At 37.4% G+C, this 27,163-nt stretch overlaps 1 protein-coding gene across 4 annotated transcripts in view; it reads right to left on the bottom strand.

The window, feature by feature from the left end:
• DACH2 (dachshund family transcription factor 2) overlaps positions 1 to 18,657 on the bottom strand; it is a 660,631-nt gene extending 641,974 nt beyond the window's left edge. For 2 of the 4 annotated variants that reach the window (XM_032258711.1, XM_032258715.1), the window contains exon 1: positions 17,969 to 18,656. In XM_032258711.1, coding sequence (XP_032114602.1) covers positions 17,969 to 18,474 — 506 coding nt within the window. In that variant the 5' untranslated portion in view covers positions 18,475 to 18,656. Of the gene's footprint in view, positions 1 to 17,968 lie in introns of all 4 variants that reach the window. The other 2 variants (XM_032258714.1, XM_032258713.1) reach the window with 2 other exon arrangements.
• Between the last annotated feature and the right edge of the window lie 8,506 nt (positions 18,658 to 27,163).

Below are 27,163 nucleotides of genomic sequence, written 5' to 3'. Positions count from 1 at the left end.
TTAATTCCTGGATGATGAAATAATCTGTATAAGAAATCCCAATCACATGAGTTTACCTTTATAACAAACCTTCACAGGCATTCCCGATTCTAAAATAAACCTTAAGAAAATGTGGTATATACACACAATGGAGTACTATTAGCCATAAAAATGAATGAGACCCAGTCATTTGCAATAACATGTATGGAACTGGAGATCATTATGCTGAGTGAAATAATCCAGGCACAGGAAGACACACATCACATGTTCTCGCTTATTTGTGGGATCTTAAAATCAAAACAATTGAACTAATGAACACAGAGAGTAGAAGGATGGTTACCAAAGGCTTGGAAAAATAGTGGGGGGCTAGAGGGGAGGTGGGTACGGTTAATGGGTACAAAAATAGAGAGAACGAATAAGACCTACTATTTGCTAGTACAATAGGGTGACTAGAGGCAATAATAACTTAATTGTACATTTTGAAATAACTTAGAGAGTAATTAGATTGTTTGTAACTCAAAGGATAAATGCTTGAGGGGATGGATACCTCATTATCCATGGTATGGTTATTTCACATTGCATGCCTATGTCAAAATACCTAATGTACCCCATAAATATATACATCTACTATGTAACCACAAAAATTTTTTAAACTAAATTTTCAAAAAACTTTTACCTAAAAAATGTATACACAAAAATATAAATAAATTATTCTCAACATATGTTTCAAAAATGTGCTATGGCAAGCTAGAACCAATCAAACAGACCAGGAATAGTAAGAACATTTACTAAGGATATGTAAATGGACATTTTATACTTTTTTAATTAAAGTAACATTTACAGCAATACTAAAGGAATATTACTTTAATTCAAAATGTATACAAGTGTTTTATTAAGGCTTTAAATGCTACCAGTTCACCTCAAATGGAATAACATTTCTACGTTTTGCCTTTAGTGTTTTTCTTTTTATTCACAGCTAATATTTGTATGTCTTTTCCTCCTGTTCATTAATCAGATAAATCTTACCACAAAAATGAAGACAACTAAAAGAGATAATTAATTCAAGAAGTCTATGGTTATGCCTTTTTCAGTACACTCTATACTGCCTACTTCCCACCTATCAGTTAGTTCCTGGTCCATTCTCTATTTACATTAGAAACATTTTCTCATCAAGTTTCTCCACCCTTTATTAGCTTCATTCCTTTGTTCATTCCCAAATAGAACTCCATATCAAGGGTAACATAACCCAAATATAGTCCTCCTGTCTGTAAAATGAAGAGGCTTCCTAACTAAACAGAACACAAAATTATTGAGATTCCCTGCTCCTTCTCTGAGGAAATATGTATCCATACAGGACAAAGGCTTTTACATTTTTCCCACTAATGTAGAAAAATACCTCAAAAAAGGAATTCTTGGATTTTATTTACATTTAAAAACTGAGACCCGTCTTGGCAACAAAAAACAGAATAAAAAAATTTAAAAAACACCAGGCTGAATACACAGAATATCTACCATCCAAGTCAGTGGGATTAAAGTGTAAAGAATAATAAAAGCTTTATTTAGGCTGCTCTGCATATGGAGTGACCATTCCTTTATTCCTTTACTTTCTTAATAAACTTGCTCTCACTTAAAAAAAAAAAAAAAAGAATAAAAAGAATAAAATAAAAGCTTTAGATTGTGGCAGAATGGGGATTACGTAAACATGATACAACTTTATAAAAAATAACATGCCTCTAAAATAACAAAAACCTGTCAGTCCTCCAGCATGACAAGGAATAAACCAAAAGAACTGCAAATGTAAGAATGTGGCTATATCAAATGTACATATACCAATTAAACACTGGAGAGGTTACCACTCTCTTCAGAGTTCACAATGTTCTATATGTGCCCATCATCAAAATGACCAATTCTAACAGGATATCATCAGCATCAAGACTATATAATGCAAGCTGAAATCATTTAATTATTCTCTTCACAGAGTAGAAACACTTCACCAAAATCTGATTTAGAGTTATAGTCATCAGTGTGTTCCAACCCAAAGCTATGATTTCTCTCATATCAATACATTTTTATTTAACTTATAGAAGACGGTTGTTTAGGGGTTCTAAACACAGCAAGGTGTGTTAAAGTCAACAACTGGCATCATGTAGTATGCCAGGTTTTGATCTGCTAACACCCGTAATGATTACTGTATCCATTAAAAACATGATTACAGGGACATCCCAGGCTAAGTGTGCTGTCCTGATTGTTGCTGCTGGTGTTGGTGAATTTGAAGCTGGTAACTCCAAGAGTGTGCAGACCAGTGAGCATGCTCTTCTGGGCTTACACACTGGGTGTGAAACAACTAATTGTTGGTGTTATCAAAATGGATTCTACTGAGCCACTCTACAGCCAGAAGAGATACGAGAAAATGGTTAAGGAAGTCAGCACTTACATTAAGGAAAATTGTCGGGGAGGAGGATCCAAGATGGCTGATTAGGAGCAGCTCAGGATTGCAGCTCCCAGCGAAAGAGCAGAGGGTGAGTGGACGCCACATTTCCAGACAGATTGTTATTGCCCACAGACCAGGAGATTACCGGGCAGAGGAGCCCCACGGGTCGCCAGCGCAGTGGTTTTGGCTGGCGTGCCAGGTCTCCGCACAAAATACATGGATCCACGTGCTGTTTCAGCTGGCGATTGGAGCTCCTGGGAGACAGAGTCACCCATTCAACTGATAAAAAGGGGACTGAAACAGGGAGCCAGGCCAGGAGATTCCCGGGCAAAAAAGTGCCACAAATCTCCTCGCAGCTGTTTCAGCCCGCACAGTGGGTCACCACACGGGAAATCACACAGATCCCAGCGCCTTTTCAATAGGCGACTGGAACGCCTGGGAGACAGAGTCACCCATTCAGCTGATAAAAAGGGGACTGAAACAGGGAGTCAGGCCAGGAGATTCCCGGGTGAAAAGGCGCCATGAGTCTCCAGCGCCTATCTGAGCCAGCGCAGTGGGTCTACACACAAGAAATCACACAAATCTGGGTGCCATTTCAACTGGTGACTGGGATGCCTGGGAGACAGGGTCACCCATTCAACTGAAAAAAAAAAAGGCAGGTCTGAGGCAGGGGGTTAGGTGATCAGGCTCGGCTGGTCCCATCCCCACAAAAAACCACAATCTGAATCGCTCTGGATTGAGAGTTTCACAGCAAGCACAGCTGAACCCCGGACAGTCCAGCTCTACAGGGAAGGGGCGTCTGCCATTACCAAGGCAGTCCACTACTACCAAGGTAGTCTGCCATTGCTGAGACAGCCCTCAGCCCACAATTGCTGAGGCAGTCTGCCATTACAGAGGTGGGCCGCCATGGTCGAGGTAGTTCTAACTATACCCCTATAAACAGAACTGCAGGGAAGTGCACATGGCAGCTGGGCAGAGCCCACAGCAGCTCAGCAAAGCCTCTGCAGGCAGACTCTATCTAGGCTGCCTCCTTGCTGGGCAGGGCAGCCCTGAAAAAGGCAGCAGCATGACAGAAACTTATAAAGAAAGTCCTAACTCCCCAGGACAGAGCACTTGGGGGGGAAAAAGGCGTTTATGAGTTCTGCTGCAGCAAACTTAAATGTCTGCCCAGCAGCTCTGAATGGAAAAACGGAGCTCACAGCTCAGCACTTGAGCTCCTATAAAGAACAGACTGTCTCCTCAAGCGGCTCCCTGACCCCCATATAATCCAAAGAGTCACCTCATAAAGGAGAGCTCAGACTGACATCTGGCAGGTATTCTTCCAGGACAAAGACAGCAGGAGAAGAAACTGGCAGCAACCCTTACCGTTCTGCAGTCACTGCAGGTGATCCCCAGGCAAGCAGGGCCTGGAGTGGACCTCAGCAGTCCTACAGCAAAGGGGCCTGATGGTTAGAAGGAAAAGTAAGAAACAGAAAGAAATAACTTAATCATCAACAAACTGGACATCCACTCAGAGACCCCATCTGAAAGTCAACAACTACAAAGATGTGAAAATGGCCATACTGCCCAAAGTAATTTACAGATTCAGTGATATCCCCATCAAGCTGTCAATGACCTTCTTCACAGAACTGGAAAAAACCACCTTAATCTTCATATGAAACCAAAAGAGAACCCACATACCAAAGTCAATTCTAAGCAAAAAGAACAAAGCTTGAGGCATCACACTATTGGACGTCAAACTATACTACAAGGCTACAGTAATCAAAACAGCATGGTACTGGTATGAAAACAGAGATATAAACAAATGGAACAGAACAGAGGTCTCGGAGGCAACACCACACATCTACAACCATCTGATCTTTGACAAACTTGACAAAAACAAGCAATGGGGAAAGGATTCCCTGTTTAATAAATGGTGCTGGGAAAACTGGGTAGCCATGTGCAGAAAGCAGAAACTGGATCCCTTCCTGACACTTTACATTAAAATTAACTCCAGATGGATTAAAGACTTAAACATAAGACCTAACACCATAAAAACCCTAGAAGAAAATCTAGGCAAAACGATTCACGTCATAGACATAGGAAAGGACTTCATGACCAAAACACCAAAAGCATTGGCAACAAAAGCCAAAATAGACAAATGGGACCTAATCAAACTCCACAGCTTCTGCACAGCAAAAGAAACAGTCATTAGAGTGAATCGGCAACTAACAGAATGGGAAAAAATTTGCAATCTACCTATCTGACAAAGGGCTGATATCCAGAATCTACAAAGAACTAAAACAGATACACAAGAAAAAAGCAAGCCCATCCAAAAGTGGGCAAAGGATATGAACGGACACATTACAAAAGAAGACATACATGAGGCCAACAAACATATGAAAAAATGCTCATCATCATTGGTTATTAGAGAAATGCAAATCAAAACTACATTGAGATACCATCTCACGCCAGTTAGAATGGTGACCATTAAAAAATCTGGAGACAACAGATGCTAGAGAGGATGTGGGGAAATAGGAACACTTTTACACTGTTGGTGGTAGTGTAAATTAGTTCAACCATTGCGGAAGACAGTGTGGTGATTCCTCAAGGACCTAGACATAGAAATTCCATTTGACCCAGCAATCCCATTACTGGGTATATACACAGAGGATTATAAATTGCTCTGCTATAAGGACACATGCCCACGAATGTTCATTGCAGCATTGTTCACAATAGCAAAGACCTGGAACCAACCCAAATGCCCATCAATGATAGACTGGACAGGGAAAATGTGGCACATATACACCATGGAATACTATGCAGCCATAAAAAACAATGAGTTCATGTCCTTTGTAGGGACATGGATGAAGCTGTAAACCATCATTCTCAGCAAACTGACACAAGAACAGAAAATCAAACACTGCATGTTCTCACTCATAGGTGGGTGTTGAACAATGAGAACACATGGACACAGGGAGGGGAGCATCACACACTAGGGTCTGTTGGGGGGAAATAGGGGAGGGACAGAGGGGGGTGGGGTGTGGGGAGTTGGGGAGAGATAGCATGGGGGGAAATGCCAGATATAGGTGATGGGGAGGAAGGCAGCAAATCACACTGCCACATGTGTACCTATGCAACAATCTTGCATGTTCTTCACATGTACCTCAAAACCTAAAATGCAATTAAAAAAAAAAAAAAGAAAAAAAATGGGATAAATTTCAAAACAAAACAAAAAAAAGAGAAAGAAAATTGGCTACAACCCTGACACAGTAGCATTTGTGCAATTTCTGGTTGGAATGGTGACAACATTCTGGAGCCAAGTGCTAACGTGCCTTGGTTCAAGGGACAGAAAGTCACCCGTAAGGTTGGCAATGCCAGTGGAACCATGCTGCTTGAAGCTCTGGACCTCATCCTACCACCATCTCATCTAGCTGACAAGCCCTTGTGCCTGCTTCTCCAGGATGTCCACAGAATTGGTGGTATTGGTACTGTGCCTGTTGGTCAAGTGAAGACTGGTGTTCTCAAACCTGGTTTGGTGATCACCTTCGCTACAGTCAATATTAGAACTGAAATAAAGTCTGTTGATATGCACCAGGAAGCTTTGAGTGAAATGAAATAAAGCTTTGTTCCTGGGGACAATGTGGGCTTCAATGCCAAGAATGTGTCTGTCAATGATGTTCATCATGGCAACGTTGCTGGTGACAGCAAAAATGACCCACCAATGAAAGCAGCTGGCATCACTGCTCAGGTGATTATCCTGAACCATCCAGGCCAAATCAGTGCTGGCTATGCCCCTATGCTAGAATGCCACATGGTGCACACTGAATGTAAGTTTGCTGAGCTGAAGGAAGAGATTGATCACCATTTAGGTAAGAAGCTGGAAAATGGCTGTAAATTCTTGAAGTCTGGTGATGCTGCCATCATTGATATGGTTCCCGGAAAGCTCATGTGTATTGAGTTTCTCAGACTATTCTCTTCTGGGTCACTTTGCTGTTTGTGATACAAGACAGACAGTTGCTGTGGGAGTCATCAAAGCAGAAGACGGGAAGACTGCTGGAGCTGGCAAGGTCACCAATCTGTGCAGAAAGCTCAGAAGGCTAAATGAATATTATCCCTAATCCCTTCCACCCCAGTCTTTACCAGTCATGGAAGAAGAGTCTCAGAACTGTTTCTTTCAATGGCCATTTAAGTTTAATAGTAAAAGACTGGTTAATGATAACAATGCATTGTAAAATCTTTAGAAGGGGCCAGGCGTGGTGGCTCATTCCTGTAATCCCAGCACTTTGGGAGGCTGAGGGGGGTGGATCACGAGGTCAAGAGATCGAGACCAACCTGGTCAACATGGTGAAACCCTGCCTCTACTAAAAATACAAAACATTAGCTGGGCATGGTGGCGCACGCCTGTAGTCCCAGCTACTCGGGAGGCTGAGGCAGGAGAATTGCCTGAACCCAGGAGGCAGAGGTTGCGGCGAGCCGAGATCGCGCCATTGCACTCCAGCCTGGGTAACAAGAGCAAAGCTCCGTCTCAAAAAAAGAAAAAAAAAAAAACCTTCAGAAGGAAAGGAGAATGTTTTGTGGACCACTTGGGTTTTTTGTTTTTGTTTTTGTATTGGGCAGTTTTAAGTTATTAGTTTTTAAAATCAGTACTTTTTAATGGAAAGAACCTGACCAAAATCTGTCACAGAATTTGGAGACCCATTAAAACAGAGTTTAATGAGGAAAAAATGTAAATAAAATTTAATGTTAGAATAAGTAAAATATATTTCGATAGGTAAATATGCAGAGAACATTTTATAATGCACCGCAATTCCAAATCAATGTTATTTTAATTTTCCACATTTTTGAATTATATGTATTATTTACTCTTCCTTCCACTAATGTAGGATAGCTGAGAGTTAACCATGAAACCATAAAACTCAATCTAGATAATCTGGAGATGAGACAATAAGAATGTAACAAGTTCTTAGTATCACCATTTTCCCCTGATAAGGAGGCTTCCACATAGTAGGTACTTAGTAAATGTTTGTTAAAATGAATTAAATTGGAAAATATCGTATACTGTATATAGTCATATGTTTAAAGTAAATATGCTAATTGGCTTATAAAGTGAGACCTAAAGATTGTGTGCTATGTATAAAATGTACTATGCAGTAATTTTTTTCCGTGAATGAATTCCCCTTTTGTATATCTCAGAAAAAACTTAGGTGGAGCTCACAGATTTTTCTACAAAATAAATTTAGAAGTTTAGCAGGTTACAGGATATTTTCAAAGCAGCAAGCTTAATAGTAACATTAAACATTGCAAATAATCTGGTTTGCAAATAATCTGTTTTTCTAAAGTTATTTACATTTAAATATAACATACTTAAGGATCAATGTACTCTGGATGAACAAAAATAAATAACTCATCTCTGTTTTAATTTTTGGCATAATATTGTACAGGACCACATGCAAAGCAAATAAAGCTCTAAGATTGAGGATCTTACTAGTTTAAAACTCTTAACACAAATCAAAACAAGCTTTTTAACATAAAATTTTTAAAAATCCACAGTTGCACGTTTTATTACAAAAATATGTGTCTCATGGATTGATTAATTTTATGAGTTTTAAGGATTCATATCCCTTTTAACAAATATATATTATTAAAAACTTACTAAGATCAATTAACTATGGTCATTCTTAAGTGAAAATACATGTTTTATTTCATGCTCCTTTTTATGTGTACTTTATTTATAACATGAGTATACTTTCTGCACTCATAAACTAAAATACCTTGTTTTGTGTCTTAATAACTGACTGTATTTTTAGTTGGACATTTCTGGTATAATTCTAAAGACTGAAAAAGAGTTTAATGTTTACTGATATAACACATGAGGCAGATATGGGAAAGGAAATTGAAAGATTATTCATCAATAGATGTGGCAAAAATTTTGTAATCTCAAATATTTCATAATTTAGTAAGTATAATAGGAGGGATAATGCAGTTTATATACCCTAAGCTAATGGTAGCATGATGGTAGACTGTAAGGTCCATGAAAGAACAGACCGTTTTGTTCGTTTCATTCACAGCACTTAGCACCTAGACGACTGCCTGGCACCACAAAGAATACCCTAAATAAGTGCTGGATACACACCACACACACACACACACAGCACACACAGCCTATCATAACAAATCTAATCATGAGCAATCGAAACGATTATGAAGAAGTTTTAAAAATTTTATTTAAATTCCAATAATTAAGTAGATATACATGAACTTTCCAAATGTCTATGGCTTAAAGATAATACAGCAAAAGACATATTCATTGGTTGCCACTGCACTCCAGCCTGGGTGTCAGAGCCAGACCTTGTCCAAAACAAAAACAAAACACAAACAAAACCCCTATACTCACTGGGGTCTAACTTATGTCCTCTGGTGAGGTCAACTTGGGGTTTGGTAATTAAACTTCCTTGGATTGAACCCAAAAGGGGAATCATATCATAATGCATCCCATCTTCTCATCAATAGTGTTATATAGAGCAAGTCTTCAGTGGCTGCATGCTTACCATCGTTTTAGAATAACCAAGGTTTTAACTACATATATAATATTTCATGGTTGATCATATTAAAGTTTTTATATAGTTTCTGTGAATTTAGTATGCTTTAATATGGCATTAAATCAAGATTCTTAAAATAGGTATTGTGTAAATTGCACCTATATACCCTACTACCAAAAGCCATTAAGAGATAGTATAGTCTTATATGATAAGTAAATATATTTTCAAAACATTTTTACTTCAGTGTAGCAGGATATCTCATAATTGATACATAATGTAGATAATGCATTAACAGTATAATAAAAATTATCTAAATATTGTTTATAAAAATAAATACATAATTAATAGTGTTTGTGATGATAGTACTATACTTTTTAGACAAATATGAGAGATAGACTTCTCTCAAAATAACTGAAAGCTCAGAAACTAACATATTGCTGTAAGCAATAATGGTTATAACTGTTAATCCAATACACCTTTTATACAAACCCATAAACACATGAGTGGAAAAATAGCACAGATGTTCATCTCTAATGCAATTTCCATTCAATTTCCTAAGTGCGGTCCCTGTGTGCAAACTAGCTTAACGTTATGTTTAGCTTGCAAATTCTTTTAATAAATAATGAATGCAATAAAACTAGATCAATGGCAAGCTGAGAAATCATAAAAAAAGGCTTTTGTGTTCAGGCTGTTGCCCATTTCAAACTTTAATCCAGCGACAGATCAATATTACTTTTTTTCTTTTTAACCCATCACATAAATAGCAGACAGACTAAATGTAGCCCAAATGCTGTTACCAGCTAGTAGTTGACAGCAACCTGATAAGGTCATTGTACACAATTGCAATCGAATGCCATATACCTTTGTATACATATTACATTATACACTATTAAGCAGTCAATTTGTTTAAAAATAAAAAGATTACATAGCAATAAAAATACTGTGGTTTATTATTTTTTAAACTTTCCTGTACCATATATTTTTTCCAGTAGTAAAATTACAAAGTTTCTACCACAATTTGCTCTAATAAACAAAGTAATTGTAATGGGTTAAAATAGTACACAGATACAAGTAGTTTCAACTCCAGGGGTCCTAGATTAAACGAAATTTTACTCTTCAAAATTTATTACACCTGAAAGAACTAAGTTATTCTTTTAATTGGGTGGTGAGAAGGATACTTAATGAAAATTTGTGTTTTCATTGGATTGGGTCTTAAGATTATTCAGGAAAAAATCCAATCATTCTTTTTAACATGTATTTGTATTTCTATTCACAGACTAGAAAGAAGAGAGGAAAACCTTCTTCTGACCAACTCATTTTGAACAGGCATGCATTTACTGTTTGAAAACAGGATCACAAGTCAACTGTTACAGGGTTAGTGCTGATATCTAGTATAAATCTAAATCACTGATAATCATTTTATGGTTTTAGGCTCATTTTATTTATTAATTCTTGCTTTTTCATAATATTAGAGCATCTCTACTGGGTTTTCAATAAAGGGAAATATCAAGAAGTCATACTTTCTTTGAAGATATATTTCATTTCAAATATTCTAAGTTCATATATTAGATTTTGATACTTTTCATGTGTATTTGTGAAAGGTTGATGGCATGATTACAAATTGTTTTACATTGGTTTTAAAATTTCAGGATTAGTATCTCTTCAATAACTGCATACTTTATTTAACTATTTCTTACCTTTTGTTAAGGAACATCATATACTGCAAAGAATTCTGATAAGAGGAATAAATGTGTGCATATGTGAATGCATAGTTGTATTCATTCAACAAATGTGAATTAAGTGTCTAATATACATACAATATTAGGCTTAATGAACCTTTTCAATGAACATTACTGAAGTTAAAAAATAACTCCTCAGAAATTATTATTATAAACCCAAGGTTTTGTTTTATGTAACAAGTTCAGTTCTCTTTTAAGGACATGAGGATAGGTACTGATAAAGATACCAATTTGTTCTTAAAATATATTATATTCAATTTTGCATAAAATAATTTTTGTTACTTCTTAAATTCACAGTCTCAGTATAATATTTTCGCCAATTTTAACATAAAATTTAGTGTTGAAGAAAGATGTGGTGAGATACCACCATGAAGGCATTTACACGTTTTAAAGAAAATTTGAAAAAGGAGTTAACTATTGTCCATAATTCATTGAAGTTCATTTTAAACTTCTCTTTAAACTCTACCATAGATAATAGTATGTGTCATAAACATCCAACATCAGCCTAACCACTGGAGATACAATTTTTCCTGACTTTGAGATCTAAACAGTATCATTTAATGGTGTTTACTCATTTTTTATTCTAATAAAGGTAAGAATAATATTGTGATTAAGGAATACCGTAAAGGCTTTCAAAAAGGATCTAATTCTAAAAACTTATTTTTTAAAATGTATATTCTTGAGAAAGCTAAATAAGAGAAAATTTGAACCTGCTTTTTAAAATTTGCATTTTCAAATATCAGGTTAACTAAAAAGTTATATCACCAACAGTATTAAATTTAAAATATTTCATATAAATTGACAGCATTGTTTCTCTCTCAGAATCAAGGAAACAAAGCCATGGGTTAAATGAAATGAAGTATGGTAGTTATGATATTTAATGCAGGTAAGTAATAAATTTCACTAGAGCTATATCAAAGTTCCTTTTGGTGACCATATGCTTTTCTATACTTTAAGAAATTAAACTATAAAAGTAGCATTTATTGTTACTGGAAAATTTATGATTTACAAATAATTACCCAGAATATAAATATACTGAAATGAAATAAACTTTCCTGGGATTTTCAGCATTACAAAGTGAATAAATGATAAATACACAATGGACAGTCTGTCTCCTTCCTACTAAAAAAAATATTGAATCCTGAAGGAGTTGTAAATCCCTTCATAAGTGAATATTGCAGCTGCATTAAGCCAACAAAAAGCTTATTAGTAAGGATTTAAAAATTGACGCCCTTCTGTAATCAATTTGAATACAGTATTATTCTATTTATAGTGACACTTTCAATATGTCCCAATCATGTATTACTAATTCTCATTTTTCCTCCTATGATTAAATATTAATGTAGAGGCACTATTAAACATCTACACTGTATTTAGGTTTTAATTTGTTGATTTCCACCATTTTGGAATAATTCACAATATAGCATGAGTATTGAGACTCTTTCCCATGAAAAATCTTAAGATCGGGTTGGTATTTTTCTCTGATTCTCAAATAAAATAAATTTAGTTGTTCTAGCAGAAAATGGAAAAAGGGATGCCGCCACTTTAAAAGCTTCAATCTCTTTGACATTGCTGGCAGTGTATGGGAACATTAATGCATCTGTCATGATAACAAGCTAAGAATAACATCTAGACATCAAACCGAGCAGAGAATCCATCTGAAGTGATTCATTCAGATCTGTCTCATTGATTTATTAAACACAGGGCAACATCTGCAGCCTCACAGAGCCGCTTGGTGAAATTAATGCAAGATCAATTCAAATGGAAAAAAGTGTAAAAGAGATAAATCAAAACACAATTTGCATGCAGTGCCACAATCAGGCTTATTGGGTGCAAATGCTCAATTTCCCTTCCAAGGCAAATGTGTTTAAATGTTGTTTTATCTTTTTCAAATTGTGTGATCTGAAGTGACAGTGAAGAGTTTTGCAGGTTGAGATGGTGAAAGGGAAGAAAAGGAGGAAAAAATGCTACCAAAGGCTTTCTGAATATGCAACAAGAATATCATTAATACCTAATCGTTTTGCTTTGTGAGAAAGGTTTGATGTCTTTTTTCCAAAAACATAACATTTTCAGTTTTGGATCAATTAGGATGGTTTTAATACATATTTTAAATGTACAGAGTAGAAAGCCCCATATCATTTGTATCCCTAAATGCATAAGATAAAGTGCCACTGGAGAGCTGGGTTGCCAACTGAAATACAACATGTTGTGATTAGGCTTTTCACAATTATATTTGTCTGCTAGAAGCATGTTAAAGACATCTATGAATTTTCTTACTATAAAATAAGGCTACCTAAGAAAGCATCAAATAATTCAGACTTGATATCTTCTATAGGTATTAGTTATTTCCTGTGTAAAACCATATGAAACATTAACGTCTGAAGACCATCATGTCCTAATTATTTATTTACATTGATGTGCTATACATTGAGGATAATATGATACATAAAAATCTAAAGATATACTGCATCATGTCATGGATCATTTCTTTAATGTAGTATCCATCACCTAATAAATGAGTGAGGCACATACGAATACCAGCTAAAGTAGTTAAATACAAAACTGTTGGTTATTCAGAAGCATATATTTAAAATGAATGTCAACATGGAAGGTCTATGCATTGACATATAATTGCTTTGATTAAAATCTTGACATCATTCTTCTCATAAAGGACAGATTATTGTTGACCATTCGGCTGCTTTTAACAGACAATATGACTATCCTTTCATCATCCTATGAAATAAAATGTGCATTTACTACACAGATTCATTTCTAAAATGTTTTATCATTACTGAAAACGTAAGCCATACAAAACATTACCTCAGAGAAGTGATTCAAGTTCTTCAAAAATTTCATGTTGCCTAACTGTAAATGTAAAACATTAATTTTCAAACTAAATTATGTTACTCTGTATGGATCATGAATTATAAAGTATTCCTCAAGTGTGAATACAAAGCCAAATTAATTGAGTGCTCACGATAGCCATATATCCAGTATTTGAAAATAGTTTTAAAATGTAAAATGTGCTTTGATATTAAAAACCATTTTAATATCAAAGCGTATTTATGTTCTGTTTATATACTATCAAAATAACAGGAAACTATAATTGAAAGTTTTAACTTTAAAAACTGAATTCTATTTGTTTGAATATATGTTGAACTGTGTCTCCAAATGCATTATTAAAATGTTTTCTTAATCATATAACTTCTTGTTTCTTCAAGCACCCATTTGACTCTAAATGACTAAATAACATTTAATCAGTGGCCATCGAACAAAATTAAATGCTGGTCATGAAATCTGACAATGTTACTTTTATATTGATAGGTAGGTAAAAAGAGAAACACTAAAATGTATTGATTGTTGAGTGATTTTCATATTTAGGGAAACCAATTTTTAATTTAATGTTTTACTGCTGCATTAAACTTAGGAGAATTTAGTAAGAAAAACTTACTGCATAAGAGTGAAAATTTTCAACATTTGCTTTTTAAACCTGCCTGTTTTCTCTTGTATTAAAAACTCTACGTTTTGTTGTACAAAAAATTAAACAGAAATCACAGTGCTTTACCTCAAAAAACAAAATCCAGAGCAGTATAATAATTTTTCCTATTTGGTGTTGAGTATTTTTATCATCATTCTAAAAATAATCCTCAAAATAATATAATTAATTTTGGATATTAACAGGCATGAAGGAAAAATGTTGTACAGCTCTTTGAAATTACAGTAATGTAAACCTTGACTTGTCGAACAGAACAATGAATGGTCAAGAGTTTCAGTCTTACTACCTCCCTAGTAGTTGAAGCAGATATTATTCCTCAACTTCTTTTCTAGGAAGACAACTGACTCTTTCGATAATTGGCTAACAACAAAATAGTTAATATAAAGCACTGATAGTTCTTGCTATGATTTTCAGTACTATCAAAGAAACAATTATGTATATATTTTGCTCATTCATTTTTCATTAATGCACATAATGGACACTGAACCAAATCAAAATGTCACTTAGTGGCAATAACTAAAGGTCCTTGAAAATGACCAATTTGAAAACAATCCATTTTGCGTGTTCTGGGATAGCATAGAAAGCATTCCAATCGCTCTAAGTCAGGACTTGTACTCTTCCCCACATACTTGACAGAGAGGGGAAGAAATGTTTATCATACAGGAAAAGAAAATTGCCAATGACACCATTACAAATAGGACTTCCATTCAACAATCTATTATAAACATTCATCCATCAAGAGATGAAGATGAATCTCTTCTTTGAAATAAGAAGTGTGTAAGAGTTTCCACTCACTAAACATATACTTTTTCCTTGCACGTCCCTCCCTGCTCTTAGCTGGAAGCACTAAGAAGTCATGAGTCCTGAAGGACAATCCTCTTTAGCCAGATCTCCATTGCTACATCACTCATCTTGGGGCATCTCTATAAGCTCTTCTGTTCCATCTTTCACTCCGTTTCAAGGCATCATTCTGCTCTTTTCCTGCATTTCTACTCCCTTACTGGCCTCCATCTCATCCACCTCACTTTGTCACTCTTGGCTTTCCTTCCTATTTACATCCTTTACCTTCTTTTCACTGAATAGAAAAGTCACAGAAATGCTGTTGATCTAAAAATTTCACAATTTCCTTTAAAAATTCCAATTTTTGGAATAACTTCAAGTATACATTTCTGTAAATAATCTTACCTAAAGTCATAAAGCATTTATCAAATGCATTATTATATTTTGTAATTTTAACAATGTGGTTAGGTGGGAACTTCGAATCAGTAAAATGTGTTGATATCATTTTATCATTAATTAGATTTTTCCCAGAAATTGTGATTTTCTTCCATCTAAAATTGCAATTTTTTAGTAGTTTTCTTCATCTTCACTGATGGATTGCATTCATAAATATACTTCATAAATTTTTACAATTATAAATTGCAATACTTGTAACACAGTTTTAAAATATGACTATAATAAACCAAGTACCCATAAAGAAAAGAAAACGCAATAGAAGGCACATGGATCACATCACAGATATATTTCTTCCTACATATTTAATATTTCTCTATCACCTTTATGCACACACATACACAAAAGCAATTCAACACAAAAAACTTAGCATTGCTATGATAAGAAGTAAATAAAAGTTAATTAGATAAAAATAATAACCTAAAAATACATGGTATAACAGGGTCCAAAAATAGTATAAGATCACTGGCCTCTGGATTTTTCCCTTTAGTAAGTAACTCTCATAAATATTAAGGAAAAGTTTCCATTTATACAGAAAACCATTCAAAATCACATTAAAATACTAATCTATTTCTTTGAAAAGCATAGTCATAGATTTTTCTCAAGAATGTGCAAATTAATTGAGGAAGAATTTCCTAAGTGTAATAATTGTTCCACTTTAAGGATGGGCATTTATAAGAGAGGAAAGACGGGGTACAGAGAAAGAACAGGGATGGATAGCAGAGACACTGATCAAGAGAGAGTTAATAAGAGAATAGGTTTTCCTGTCTACAATTTAAATGTTTGAGTGTTTTTGAACGGCAACAAATGAATTAGATGGCCACTATCTGAAGTCCCTTGTAACCCTTTTAGTTTGTGTACTAATAAAATGCTTCGTAATCAAAATAAAATTGTCTTTTTACTCTTACAATCCATAATTGCCTGTTTTATTGAAGGAGCCGTTATTCTTTGTGTTTTAAGGCCATCTATCTTCCTTAAGAAAAGCTGATATAATAAACCAGCTTTGTAAGCCCTAAATATGAATCAGGTAGAAGTTCTCACATAAATAGTTTTCTGTTTAATTGCTCAAACACAGAAAACACTCCTCAATGTAAGAAAAAAAAAAAAAAAAGAAGGAAAAAGATTCCCTTGTAAGTTCTGTAGCATTATCTTATGGTAGCAGTAAGCAACAGTTTGCCTACAAGTTGTCAGTATCATTCCACTGTACATGGCAATTTCAATTTTACAAAGATGTAGCAAACTGTTACAGTTTTAGTTCATAGACTCAGAGATTTTATGATTCAAAGTTCATTTTGAGAAAGCGTGCCTCAGCAAAAGTTCTTTTTTATTTTTTTGCAAAATGATAAGCAGTAGGGCTGTTTTACAACAAAACTCTTTGCTCCTTTGAACCACGTGACGGTGATTTTTTTGGTTTGTATGCTAATTTCATGTGCCAGATCTTTGCTTTCCTGAGATGTTACCAAACTGCAGATGGAACAAACACTAGAAGACTAAGTTACAGGTGCTTAAAAAGTCAGATAATCTTAAGTATAAGTTCTTTTCAAACTCAGAAACCATTGAACACTATTTGCTTCTCATATGCAAATGGACATTTATTCTCCAGTGTACTTCTAAAGTGCGATATGAAGAAGGTACACTTACAACCAGGGAAGCTGGCCATCATCATTTAAGGAATCCTGTCTTTAAGGGAATGAGAACCTTCCAACTGTTCTCCTGGAAGAGCTGAGAGCATCCTCTCTAGAAAATCTCTCTACTTATACACCAACCTTCAATCCAGTCCCAGCCACAGTGAATCATGCCCCACATTGCCCTCTGCAGATAACCCAAAACAAACGATCCCAGGAAAGTGATATTTGTCGTGGTCCTTTTTGAAAAACAGTGTCGACTTTCCTGTATCGTGCACTGGGGAGCTTTGCGCAGCAAGCGTAAGCATACGTTCTCACACGCACTTGCACACACACACACACACAGACACACACACATACACACACCAACACCACCACAAACGTCAACACCACACCCCACACACTCTCACAACAAACACACGGGATGGGGATCGAATCACCCACTGGGATGGATTCTAGACTTCCCACCCCCTCCATGTCCCAAATGCTGTGTTCTGGCTTGCCAGCTTAGGAGCCCAGTTTACAGCTCAGCCAGCCCCCAGAGAAAGCCCTTGGTTTCCGTGTTCAGAAGAAAACCTATCCGACCCGTGCGGCCACAAAAGAGCAGGAAAGAAAACCAAATAGAGAAATTAACAAATAACCACAAGCAGCCAAAAGCCATGCAAGATATGGGCAAAAGGCTGGAAAGTTTCAACAGAGGACTGCAAACTCAAGTTTGTGCGGGACTTTTTTAAACCCAAACCCTAGCACTGAGCGCGGACTAGAAGGCACCGGCATTAATGAATCCTTCTAGTCCTCTTACCCCATCGATTTACACCGTGAAGAATAGAGGCAAACTAGTTAAGACTCAGTCTCTACAAACAAAGTTGGATGAGCGTGGTGAGGCATGCAAAAGAGCCCAAAGGGGTAAGAGAAGCGGGAAAGCCAGGAAACGAGTGTCTCACCTGGCATTGGTGCAATCGGTGAACAAAGTTTCGAAGTCTTTCCTGGTGATGAGTTTGCAGCGGTTTACCCCGGGCTGGATGGCCCCAAGCCCGCGGAGGATCCGGACCTGCTCGACAGTACACACCACGGGGGATATATCCAGTCTCTTCAGTTTGGTGTACACGGTGTGTAACCCTCCCACCAGGTGCTTGAGAAAAAGATCAAAGACTTGCGGCAGGCAGATCAGTTCCTGGCCGTCCATCAGGAACGAAGCCACCTTCATCCCGTGCATGTCGACCATGCGGCACTCGTTAGTGTTGGTGTTGCCGCTGCCGCCGCTGCCACTACTGACCCCGCCACCTCCGGCACTGCCGCCGTGGTTAACCATGAAACTATTGATCATATTAGGAGTGAGACGAGGGGGCTCTCCGGGAGTCGAGTACAGGGGTTCGGCCCGGAATAAGCCCCCCGGGACGCCAGCACCGCTGGAAGTTACGGAGATCACCGGAGATGCGGAGACAGCCATGGTCACTCTGTCTCAATCGTGGGTCCTCCGGTCCTCACTCTCTCACCCTGACTTCTCTAGATCCCCTCGCACTCACTCCCTCACTCTGGCGCGCTCTCTCTGGCGCGCTCTCGCTGGCTCGGAACTGTTCGCGTCTTCAGCAGCCGGCTCAGGCTCAAGCTCACCCACCACCCAGCAAACAGTGAGCAGCCCCGACCCTCTGCGGCCCCAGACCCCACCCCCACCACACCCCCTTCCGAGACTGGCAGCGCCCCACAGCCAATGGGCCCCACCCCTCCTGCACCCGAGCGCTCCGAATGGCTGCTGCTGACGAGGAGGTGGAGACTCCCTGGCTGGCGTCCGACTACCTGAGTGGGTTCAGGCTCGACGGTGAACAGTAATCCAGCCCGGGAAGGGGGCGGTGTGGTGCCTCGGCTTCTTGCCTCTCAGCCAGACAAGAGAACTCCCAATTGTCACGCAGAGTTCTCAAAGTGACCTACGCTGTGAACCCATTCGCTCCGCGCTCCGCTGGTGTCGGGGTGGGAACGCAAAGCTCTACTCCAGAACGTGCCTCCCCATGTCCCTTCCGCCACCCTACACACGGGTTCGATCGTGGAAACTGAGGTGGCAGCTCCAATTCCACTTGCGCGTCGTTCCCAAACTGTGCAAGGGGCTAATGGGTGGCTTCGCCCAGCTTCCAGGAGAAAGACGCTAGCCAGTTTAGAAGTAAACAGCTCAGCCCTTCGGCCCAACTAGGGCGCTTGGTGTAAATTTTCCGCTACCCAGCGCGCAGAGGAACAAGCGTCCGAGATCACACTCAGATCAGAAAGTTCTGGTTGCTAACTCGCACTGACATTCAGGAAGCGTGGTGAGCCTCTGAACACTTTGGTAAACAGAGAGACTTGCTTTGTGGGTGGCAGATGGACGCTTCATTTTATGGCACTTCCGCCACTGTCCTAGAACAGACTTGTCCGTGTCCCCGTCCCTTAGTCTCAGGATTGCCCTGGCCCTACTCCCCGCTAAAATTCATAGGAAGTGTTTATTTAGGACTCAAAACAGTTCTTACGGAATATGAGGAAAGGGCGAGGGTTTGCACTCTTGAACGTGCATGTTCCTTCCTCCTCCATGGGCTTTGAAGGTCCAGTGATTAGAGCTCTGTTCATAAGCAAAATTCCACTTCCCCCACTCATCAAGTGCCTCAAACGTACTAGAGCTTATAGAACAAAATGTCTACGTAGGGTGCATTCCAAGCCAAGGAAAAGAAATGCTCTTTTCCACACAGTGTATAGTGTTTAGATCGCCTTAGCAAAGTGGTTTTGTTTGTTTTTTGAGACGGAGTCTCGCTCTATCGCCCAGGCTGGAGTGCAGTGATACGATCTCGGCTTACCGCAACCTCCGCCTCCCAGGTTCAAGCAATTCTCCTGCCTCAGCTTCCCGGGTAACTGGGACAACAGGCGCTCGCCACCGCGGCCAGCTAAATTTTTATAATTATTGTTATTTATTTTTAGTAGAGACAGGATTTCACCTCATTGGCCAGGATGGTCTGGAACTGGTGACCTTGTTGTCCGCCCGCCTCAGCCTCCCAAAGTGCCGGGATTACAGGTGTGAGCCACCGCACCGGATCTAGCAAAGTTGTTTTAAGACCCTTTGCCAAGCTATTCATTCTCTAAAACCAAGGTGGTTGTTCTTTCTTTTTTTTTTTTTTTGGCGGGGGGTTGTTTTGTTTTTTGTGCTCCTCTTCTCTAGAAGCTTAGTTATTCAGGAAGTGAAATCCAGGCTTCATATCTTTACAGCACGTTACCAACTACATAGCTATGGTAACATCTCTGATAATTCTTCTAAAATATAAATGATGTGGGAAACTTACTGATTTTTATTTATACATAGTTGTACTTAGCAGGATCAAAGAGAAATGTGTGGGTTCTTTTTGCTCCCTTAATTAGTCACAAATATCCTAAACTGGATTTTTCTGCCTGTTTCTACAACATATTTTCTTCTTTTCTCATTTCATCAACCATGTTTAAGAACTGTCCTTTGAATCTCTTCCAACTGTTTCAATTTCAAATTGTACGGGGTTAAAATGCTAAGAAGTTGTGATGATCATTGCTTTCAAAATACAGTGATGTGACTCTAACATAATAGATTGGGATATAGGCAGCCACAAGACATTTTTAAAAGGCACTGAAATGTTTTTGCTATATAGGTACGATTGTGGGAAGAAAGTAATAAGGGGCAAAAAAGGACAATTGGAAAGAGATGGCAGAGGCAGAAAACACTTCAACAAATTGAAGTGTCAAAAAAGAATAAAACAGCACTAACAGAAATGTTTGTATTTACCAGTTTTTAAAAAGAAAATTCCAAATTGTATTCAACAGATGTTTTGACAGAAATGGCTATTAAACTCTCTGTTGAAATAACTTGCCCCTGATTACTTACTGTGTTTGAAATTTCCAGGTGAATAAGTTTGGCTGTAAAGGATGTTTTATTTTGAAATGGCTCTAATTACTTTAAAAATCCTAAGGCCAAGCTAACCCTTGTATGTAGTAGCTGCACTCACATTATCAAAGTGCAGAGGGATTTGGGGTTTTCAGCAATGAAACATTACACAGATATTTTGATGTTTCAAATTTAAGAAATCTGAAATATAAAAAGGAAAGGCAGATTATTCATTCATGCTGTAATCATTAATTGTGAAACTGAAGGACAGACATACTTTGACAACTTTAGAAAAGGCACAAATTAAAAGTTATGTGTTTAATGAGACACATTAGGTTTACAGTGATATTTTAATTATTACTAGAGATTACGGTTCTATTTCTAACAGGAATACTGGAGACTCAAATTGGCCATTGGTCATTGAAAGGTTAAAGTCCTTTGGAAGTTTTCAATATGCAAAAGACCCTTGGTTTCATTATTTGAATTCATTCCTAGTGCAGTCTTTTAGAAAATAAATTTGGTAAGGTTGTTAAGGAATACATGCAATTTATAGATTTAATCGTTTAGATCTAAGAGACCAGGTTTTGTCTCTTTTTTTCTTGACTTTTTAATTATTCTATTTTTTATCACTACTGTTTCTACTATTACTATCAGTGCTTTGAGACTGAGAAAATCATTCCACACAGAGGGTTTGTTTTTGTCCCTTTCTGATTTGAATGCCTTTCATAAGCCAAAAACATACTTCTAAATAGGGATAGGTTTCTTACAAGACCAGAGGAAGCCTTTCACATCAACACCCTGTAAATTTGGAATTGCTTGATGCAATATAAAATCATAAAAATGTTGCAGTAAACAGATTACCTTGGGAGGTGACTCTCCATGGAGAGAGGCACTGCACTAAAACTAAGAAAATACTCAAGGTTTGTGAGTTAATACAAGACAGGAGCTAACCACCACAACAAATAAGGACAAAACTAATATAAGCAGATACCATATCTGATCCAAAGACGAAGTTCTAATTCCAGTGGAATGATGTGGGGCCTGAGTATAGCTTCCTATACACTGAAATGTAAACTTCCATGCCATAAACTTCCATGACTTAATGAACAATTTACATTTCATCTTAATTCATACTCAGTTTGGAGGGGGAGGGTGCTCATCTGTGACTTTAGGCAAAATATTACACTTTGACACTGTCAATAAAAAGCAGGTACCTTTTTAATTAAAAATTAAAAATATATATATTGGCAACTTTATGCAGCACTGCAAAATATCCAGAACTATTTGACAGGACTGGTTTTCAGATAGGGTATTCGAGCAAATCCAAAGGTAGTAAATGGAATTATTTGAAACCTTCAGCCAACTGAAGTTACAACCTACGACTAAGTTGCAAACAACTTGTACTACAAGGAAGCATGTTTTAACTACCCGAAGAGAGGCACAATGTGCAATGAGTTCAGAAGAGTGGGAATCCATTCCTGGCTAAAAAAAAAAAAAGAAATGAGGGAGGTCTTCATGGACGTGAATTAGACTTCATTTTTAAAGTGTGGTTAGGATTTGGGTGGGTGGAGATAAGGTGTGCAGCAACATATTCTACGGTAAAAGAATGACTTGAGCATTACCACTCAAGTGGGAAGGTATAAGAAGTTTAAGAGTAGTAGAAAGTAATACCCATTTATTGGTACACAGGCAACATGTCAAAGAACACTGGAGGAAAGGATAAAAAGGGAAATCACTGGCTGGGCACAGTGGCTCATGCCTGTAATCCCAGCACTTTGGGAGGCTGAGGTGGGTGGATCACAAGGTCAGGAGTTCGAGATTAGCCTGGCCAACATAGTGAAATCCCGTCCCTACAAAAAATACAAAAATTAGCCGGGCATGGTGGTGCACGCCTGTAATCCCAACTACTCAGGAGGCTGAGGCACAAGAATTGCTTGAGCCTGGGAGGTGGAGGTTGTGGTGAGCCAAGATCGTGCCACTGCACTCCAGCCTGGGCAATAGAGTGAAACTCCGTCTCAAAAAAAATAAAATAAAATAAAAGTGAATCAAAGAAGGAGTTAAAGGTCAGTCTAAGGAGTTTGGAATTTATCTGGTAGCCAGAGGGGGTAGTAATGAATATTTCTAATGAATAGAATGAAACATTATAAAAAATAATCTACATAGACTGGAAGAGGAAGTGCCAGAAATCAGGACGATTAAGAGGCAATTGTTGTAGTGGTACAAAAAACACATAATGAACAAACCCAAGGTGTTGGCATTGGGAATGGAAAGGAATGGAAGGGAGAGATATTGCTGAGAGAGAAATCACAAAACTTAGTGACTAATTGAATGGAAGCATAATGGATAGAGAGAAATCCAAGAGGTCTTCCCAGTTTCTATTTCAGGTGACTTGTGGCATGTATGTTTAATAAAGAAAACAGGAAAATTACTTAATAAATTGGGGAGGGTGGTATCATTAGAAAAAAAAAATATCCTGTTTATCTGACTCTTAGACAAAAGGAGTATCTTGGCTTTAAAGCCCTAGGATTGACTCAGTCTCCATATGGTGGCACAAATCATAAATTGCAGGTTTAAGATTTTTTTGGAAATGTTAATAAAACAACTTTCAATGCTGTAGGTGTAGTCAGGTAAGAGATTATGCATATCACAATCAATATGATATTTCAAGTGCCAACCACTGTTCCTGACTCACAGTATGTGTCCATAAATGTTTATCAAATGAATAAATATGTGAATGTGATCTAAAACCTGTTATACTATATAAATGTATGTTATCATTAATTCTGAGGCAGATTCTAAGAGATTGGTGTGCATGGAATATTTATTTTTTATTAAAACAATGGTAATTTTTGCTTATTGGTAGTTTCTGGATCTTTTTAGTGATGACTGGCTTCTCAGATTAATAATTATTTTAATTTTTATTTATCTAAGCATTAATTTCCTCAGAAACTCTTAAGTGTGATATATTTATATTATATTATGTTTGCTTCCCATGAACCCTAAGGAATTTACTTGTTATAAATCTGCAATCAATATATTACAAAATTATAATGAAACATATTTAAATCTCTGTTTGAAGTCTTATTACTTTTTTTATTCTACATGTTTTGTTTTATGTAAAGGTATCTCAATGGGGGAAGTAGGTTATTGAGATAATTATTTAAAATCATTGCTTGGACCTGATAAAACTGCACAGAGCTAATGTGTAAATTTACTATTGTTTGCAGAACAACCAGCTGTGACTTGAGGAAACAGAGAAATTGTAACCCTTCTTATTACGGATAGGAAAGAAACAGGTACTCTTTTTCTCTGATTGGGAAAATACACTCTCAGTGCAATCAGAACACTAGGCAATTTTTGCTTGTTGTTGTTGTTTTTCCTCTACAAAAGGTGGGTAAAGAAAACAAGAAAGGTAATGATTGTGTTATTGAAAATATAGGTAAGCTCTTCTTTGAGTTTTGCTGGAATAATCCAGATAGAATGACTGAAACATTTGGCTGAATTCATGTAGATAAGCAACACTTGATCACCAAGACAACTAAAAGTTGACAATCAACTTCCAGTAATATATATATACAGACCACCCGAGGGTCGGGTGAGTTGTGTAAAATGTTAAATATTTATAAGGTTACCATAATAGTATTTATGTAACTAACATCTGTTGAATGCTGACTTTGTGCAGGCATTATGCTAAAGACTTTCTAAACACCCTCTTATTTAATTTTCATGATAGTTCTGTAAAATAGATTTCATTATTATCCCCATTTCTGAGATGAAGAAATTAAGGCTTAAAATAATTAATTTCTCCAAGGTCATACAGATACAAAATAGCTGGCCTGGAAATAAAATTCAAATATGAATTTAGAAGCCAAATCTTAACCACTATACTATATGTATACTTTAATTTCTTAAAAAAAAAAAAAAAAAAAAAAAAAGCTCTACACTAAATTTCTAAAGTAATTTTTAAAAGTTTGATGTTTTAAATATAAAGTTGTATCTTTAATAAAGAAAACAGGAAAATTACTTAATAAATTGGGGACGTTGTAGCATTAGAAAAAAAAATACCCTGTTTATCTGACTCTTAGACAAAAGGAGTATCTTGGCTTTAAAGCTCTAGGATTGACTCAGTCTCCATATGGTGGCACAAATCATAAATTGCAGGTTTAAGATTTTTGGAAATGTTAATAAAACAACTTTCAATGTTTACATTTATAGTATTTAAGTTCTGAGGTGAGAGAAAATGACACAAAAAACATATCTGTACATTCCAAACTTATGAGAAACTTGACATGTCCAAAACTTGCCTTACATTCAACTAATGGAGAGGAGTGCTTGATGAAAATGAACATAAACTGAAGATACAGCGTTGCAGTATGAGCAGTGCTCCTACTTTTTGTTTCTTTACAGTTCAATGCTTAATTCATTGATTGCTGCCCAATTAGGACTCACACACTGCAGTAATCTCTTCACCACCACAAGATCCCTTTGGGCCAACATTTAGTTATTCCTCTTCGAGAAAGCAGCCTAGCAGAGTGGTTAAGGAAGTGAAAACTGTGGCCAGACTGCCTGTGTCCAAAGTCTGACTCCCCAGTTTATCAGCGGGGTGATCTTGGGCAACATACTTAACCTCTCCATGCCTCAATTTTTCTGATCTATAAAATTGGAATAAATAGTAATAGTATCTTCCTCATAGGGTTCTGTGAGATTGCAAGAGTAAATGTATACAGTATAACATATGTGAATTGCTTAGAATAGTACCTGTGGCAGGATAAGGGCTATTCCTGTTAACTAGTATCATTTACCTTTTAATGCTTTTTTAAATTTTAATTTCTTCTTTTTTGTGTGTGTTTTTCTTTTTTTTTCTTCTCGCGCTGTTGCGCGAGCTGGAGTGCAGTGGCGCAGACTCGGCTTACTACAACCTCCGCCTCCTGGGTTCAAGCGATTCTCCTGCCTCAGCCTCCCAAGTAGTTGGGATTACAGGTGCTCGCCACCATGCCCAGCTGATTTTTTGTTTTTTGTTGTTGTTGTTTTTTTTTTTTTAAGTAGAGATAGCGTTTCACTATATTGGCTAGGGTGGTCTCAAACTCCTGACCTCGTGATCCGCCAGCCTCCGCCTTCCAAAGTGCGGGAATTACAGGCGTGAGCCACCGCGCCCCACCTCAAATTTTAGTTTCAGTATATACAAATTGTAACTCTCTCAACTGGAAATCATTATAAATGGCACGAGAAGGAGGATGCTGACAAGTAGCAGAAAAGGGAAGTGGGTAGGAGGAAAAAGTCAGCATATAGATTTCTGCAGTGCAGGCTGGGGGAGATACAAGAAGTAGAGGGAAAGTAGCCCAGGGCTCAGAATCATATTCAGATATCTGGGAGTAGAGAGAGAACCAAGATGCTCCAGGGATCTATGCGTCTCTGAGATCTTTGGCTTGAGAAAACAACTCTGAGCCACAGCACCTTTAAAAGGCCTTGAGTATTTGAATGGTGAACTAGACACAGAGGAGCACTGCTGCCACCTACTAATGTGCATACAACCAGCGTTAAAGTGAAACAAGGTGATAACCCTCTCCTTGAAAAGGAGAGGGGAGAAAGAAGGATATCCTGAGCAGTTTCTTCTGCAAAGTATGACAAATAAACACTGATTGTACAGTTCTCCGTATTGGTCATTTAAAACGGGGGTGGGGGAGAAGCCATGGTAAGTTTGACAAATGCACCAGAGTCATCGTCTCAGTCGGGTGCATTTAAAAAAAAAAAAAAAAAAAACTATAAGGGCTTTGTAGGTACACTTAAGGGCTCAATCCTTATAAATCTGGAACCCTAAAACTGTAAATTTCTCACAAATGACTTCCCCTATTGGAGATTTTTAGGAACTCTACCTTCACAATTGAAGAACGACCCACTTACTTCACTTCTTGCCTGCTTTATTGTATATCGATGATTTCCAGCGATGTCAGAAGACATGATGGTGTCACTGCATAGATATTCAGGATAAAATTAACATGTTGCTTGACTTTTAATTTATGGTAAAGAATTTAAAAGATATATTCTCCAGGAACACATTACATCAAAAAGGAAGCCTACGTAGATCCGTCACCTGAGCACTTGGTTGTGGACTGGGTATCATCTTGTTTATCTGTCTTTCAACTATTTAGTTTTAATTGGTCCTATGCATGAAAATAAACAGGTAGCCTTAGTTTGTGCTGTACGCCTCCACACTGTCTGCATTCCAGAACAGTGCTGATTTTATAGACATAACAGAATGATCAATTGTGTCTGT

Source organism: Sapajus apella, unplaced genomic scaffold (assembly GCF_009761245.1).
Source record: "Sapajus apella isolate SASKATOON/1434 unplaced genomic scaffold, GSC_monkey_1.0 scaffold104, whole genome shotgun sequence".
Classification (NCBI taxonomy): Eukaryota; Metazoa; Chordata; class Mammalia; order Primates; family Cebidae; genus Sapajus; species Sapajus apella.
Note: the sequence above shows the minus strand (reverse complement) of the source record. Positions and strands in the feature narration are given on the sequence as shown.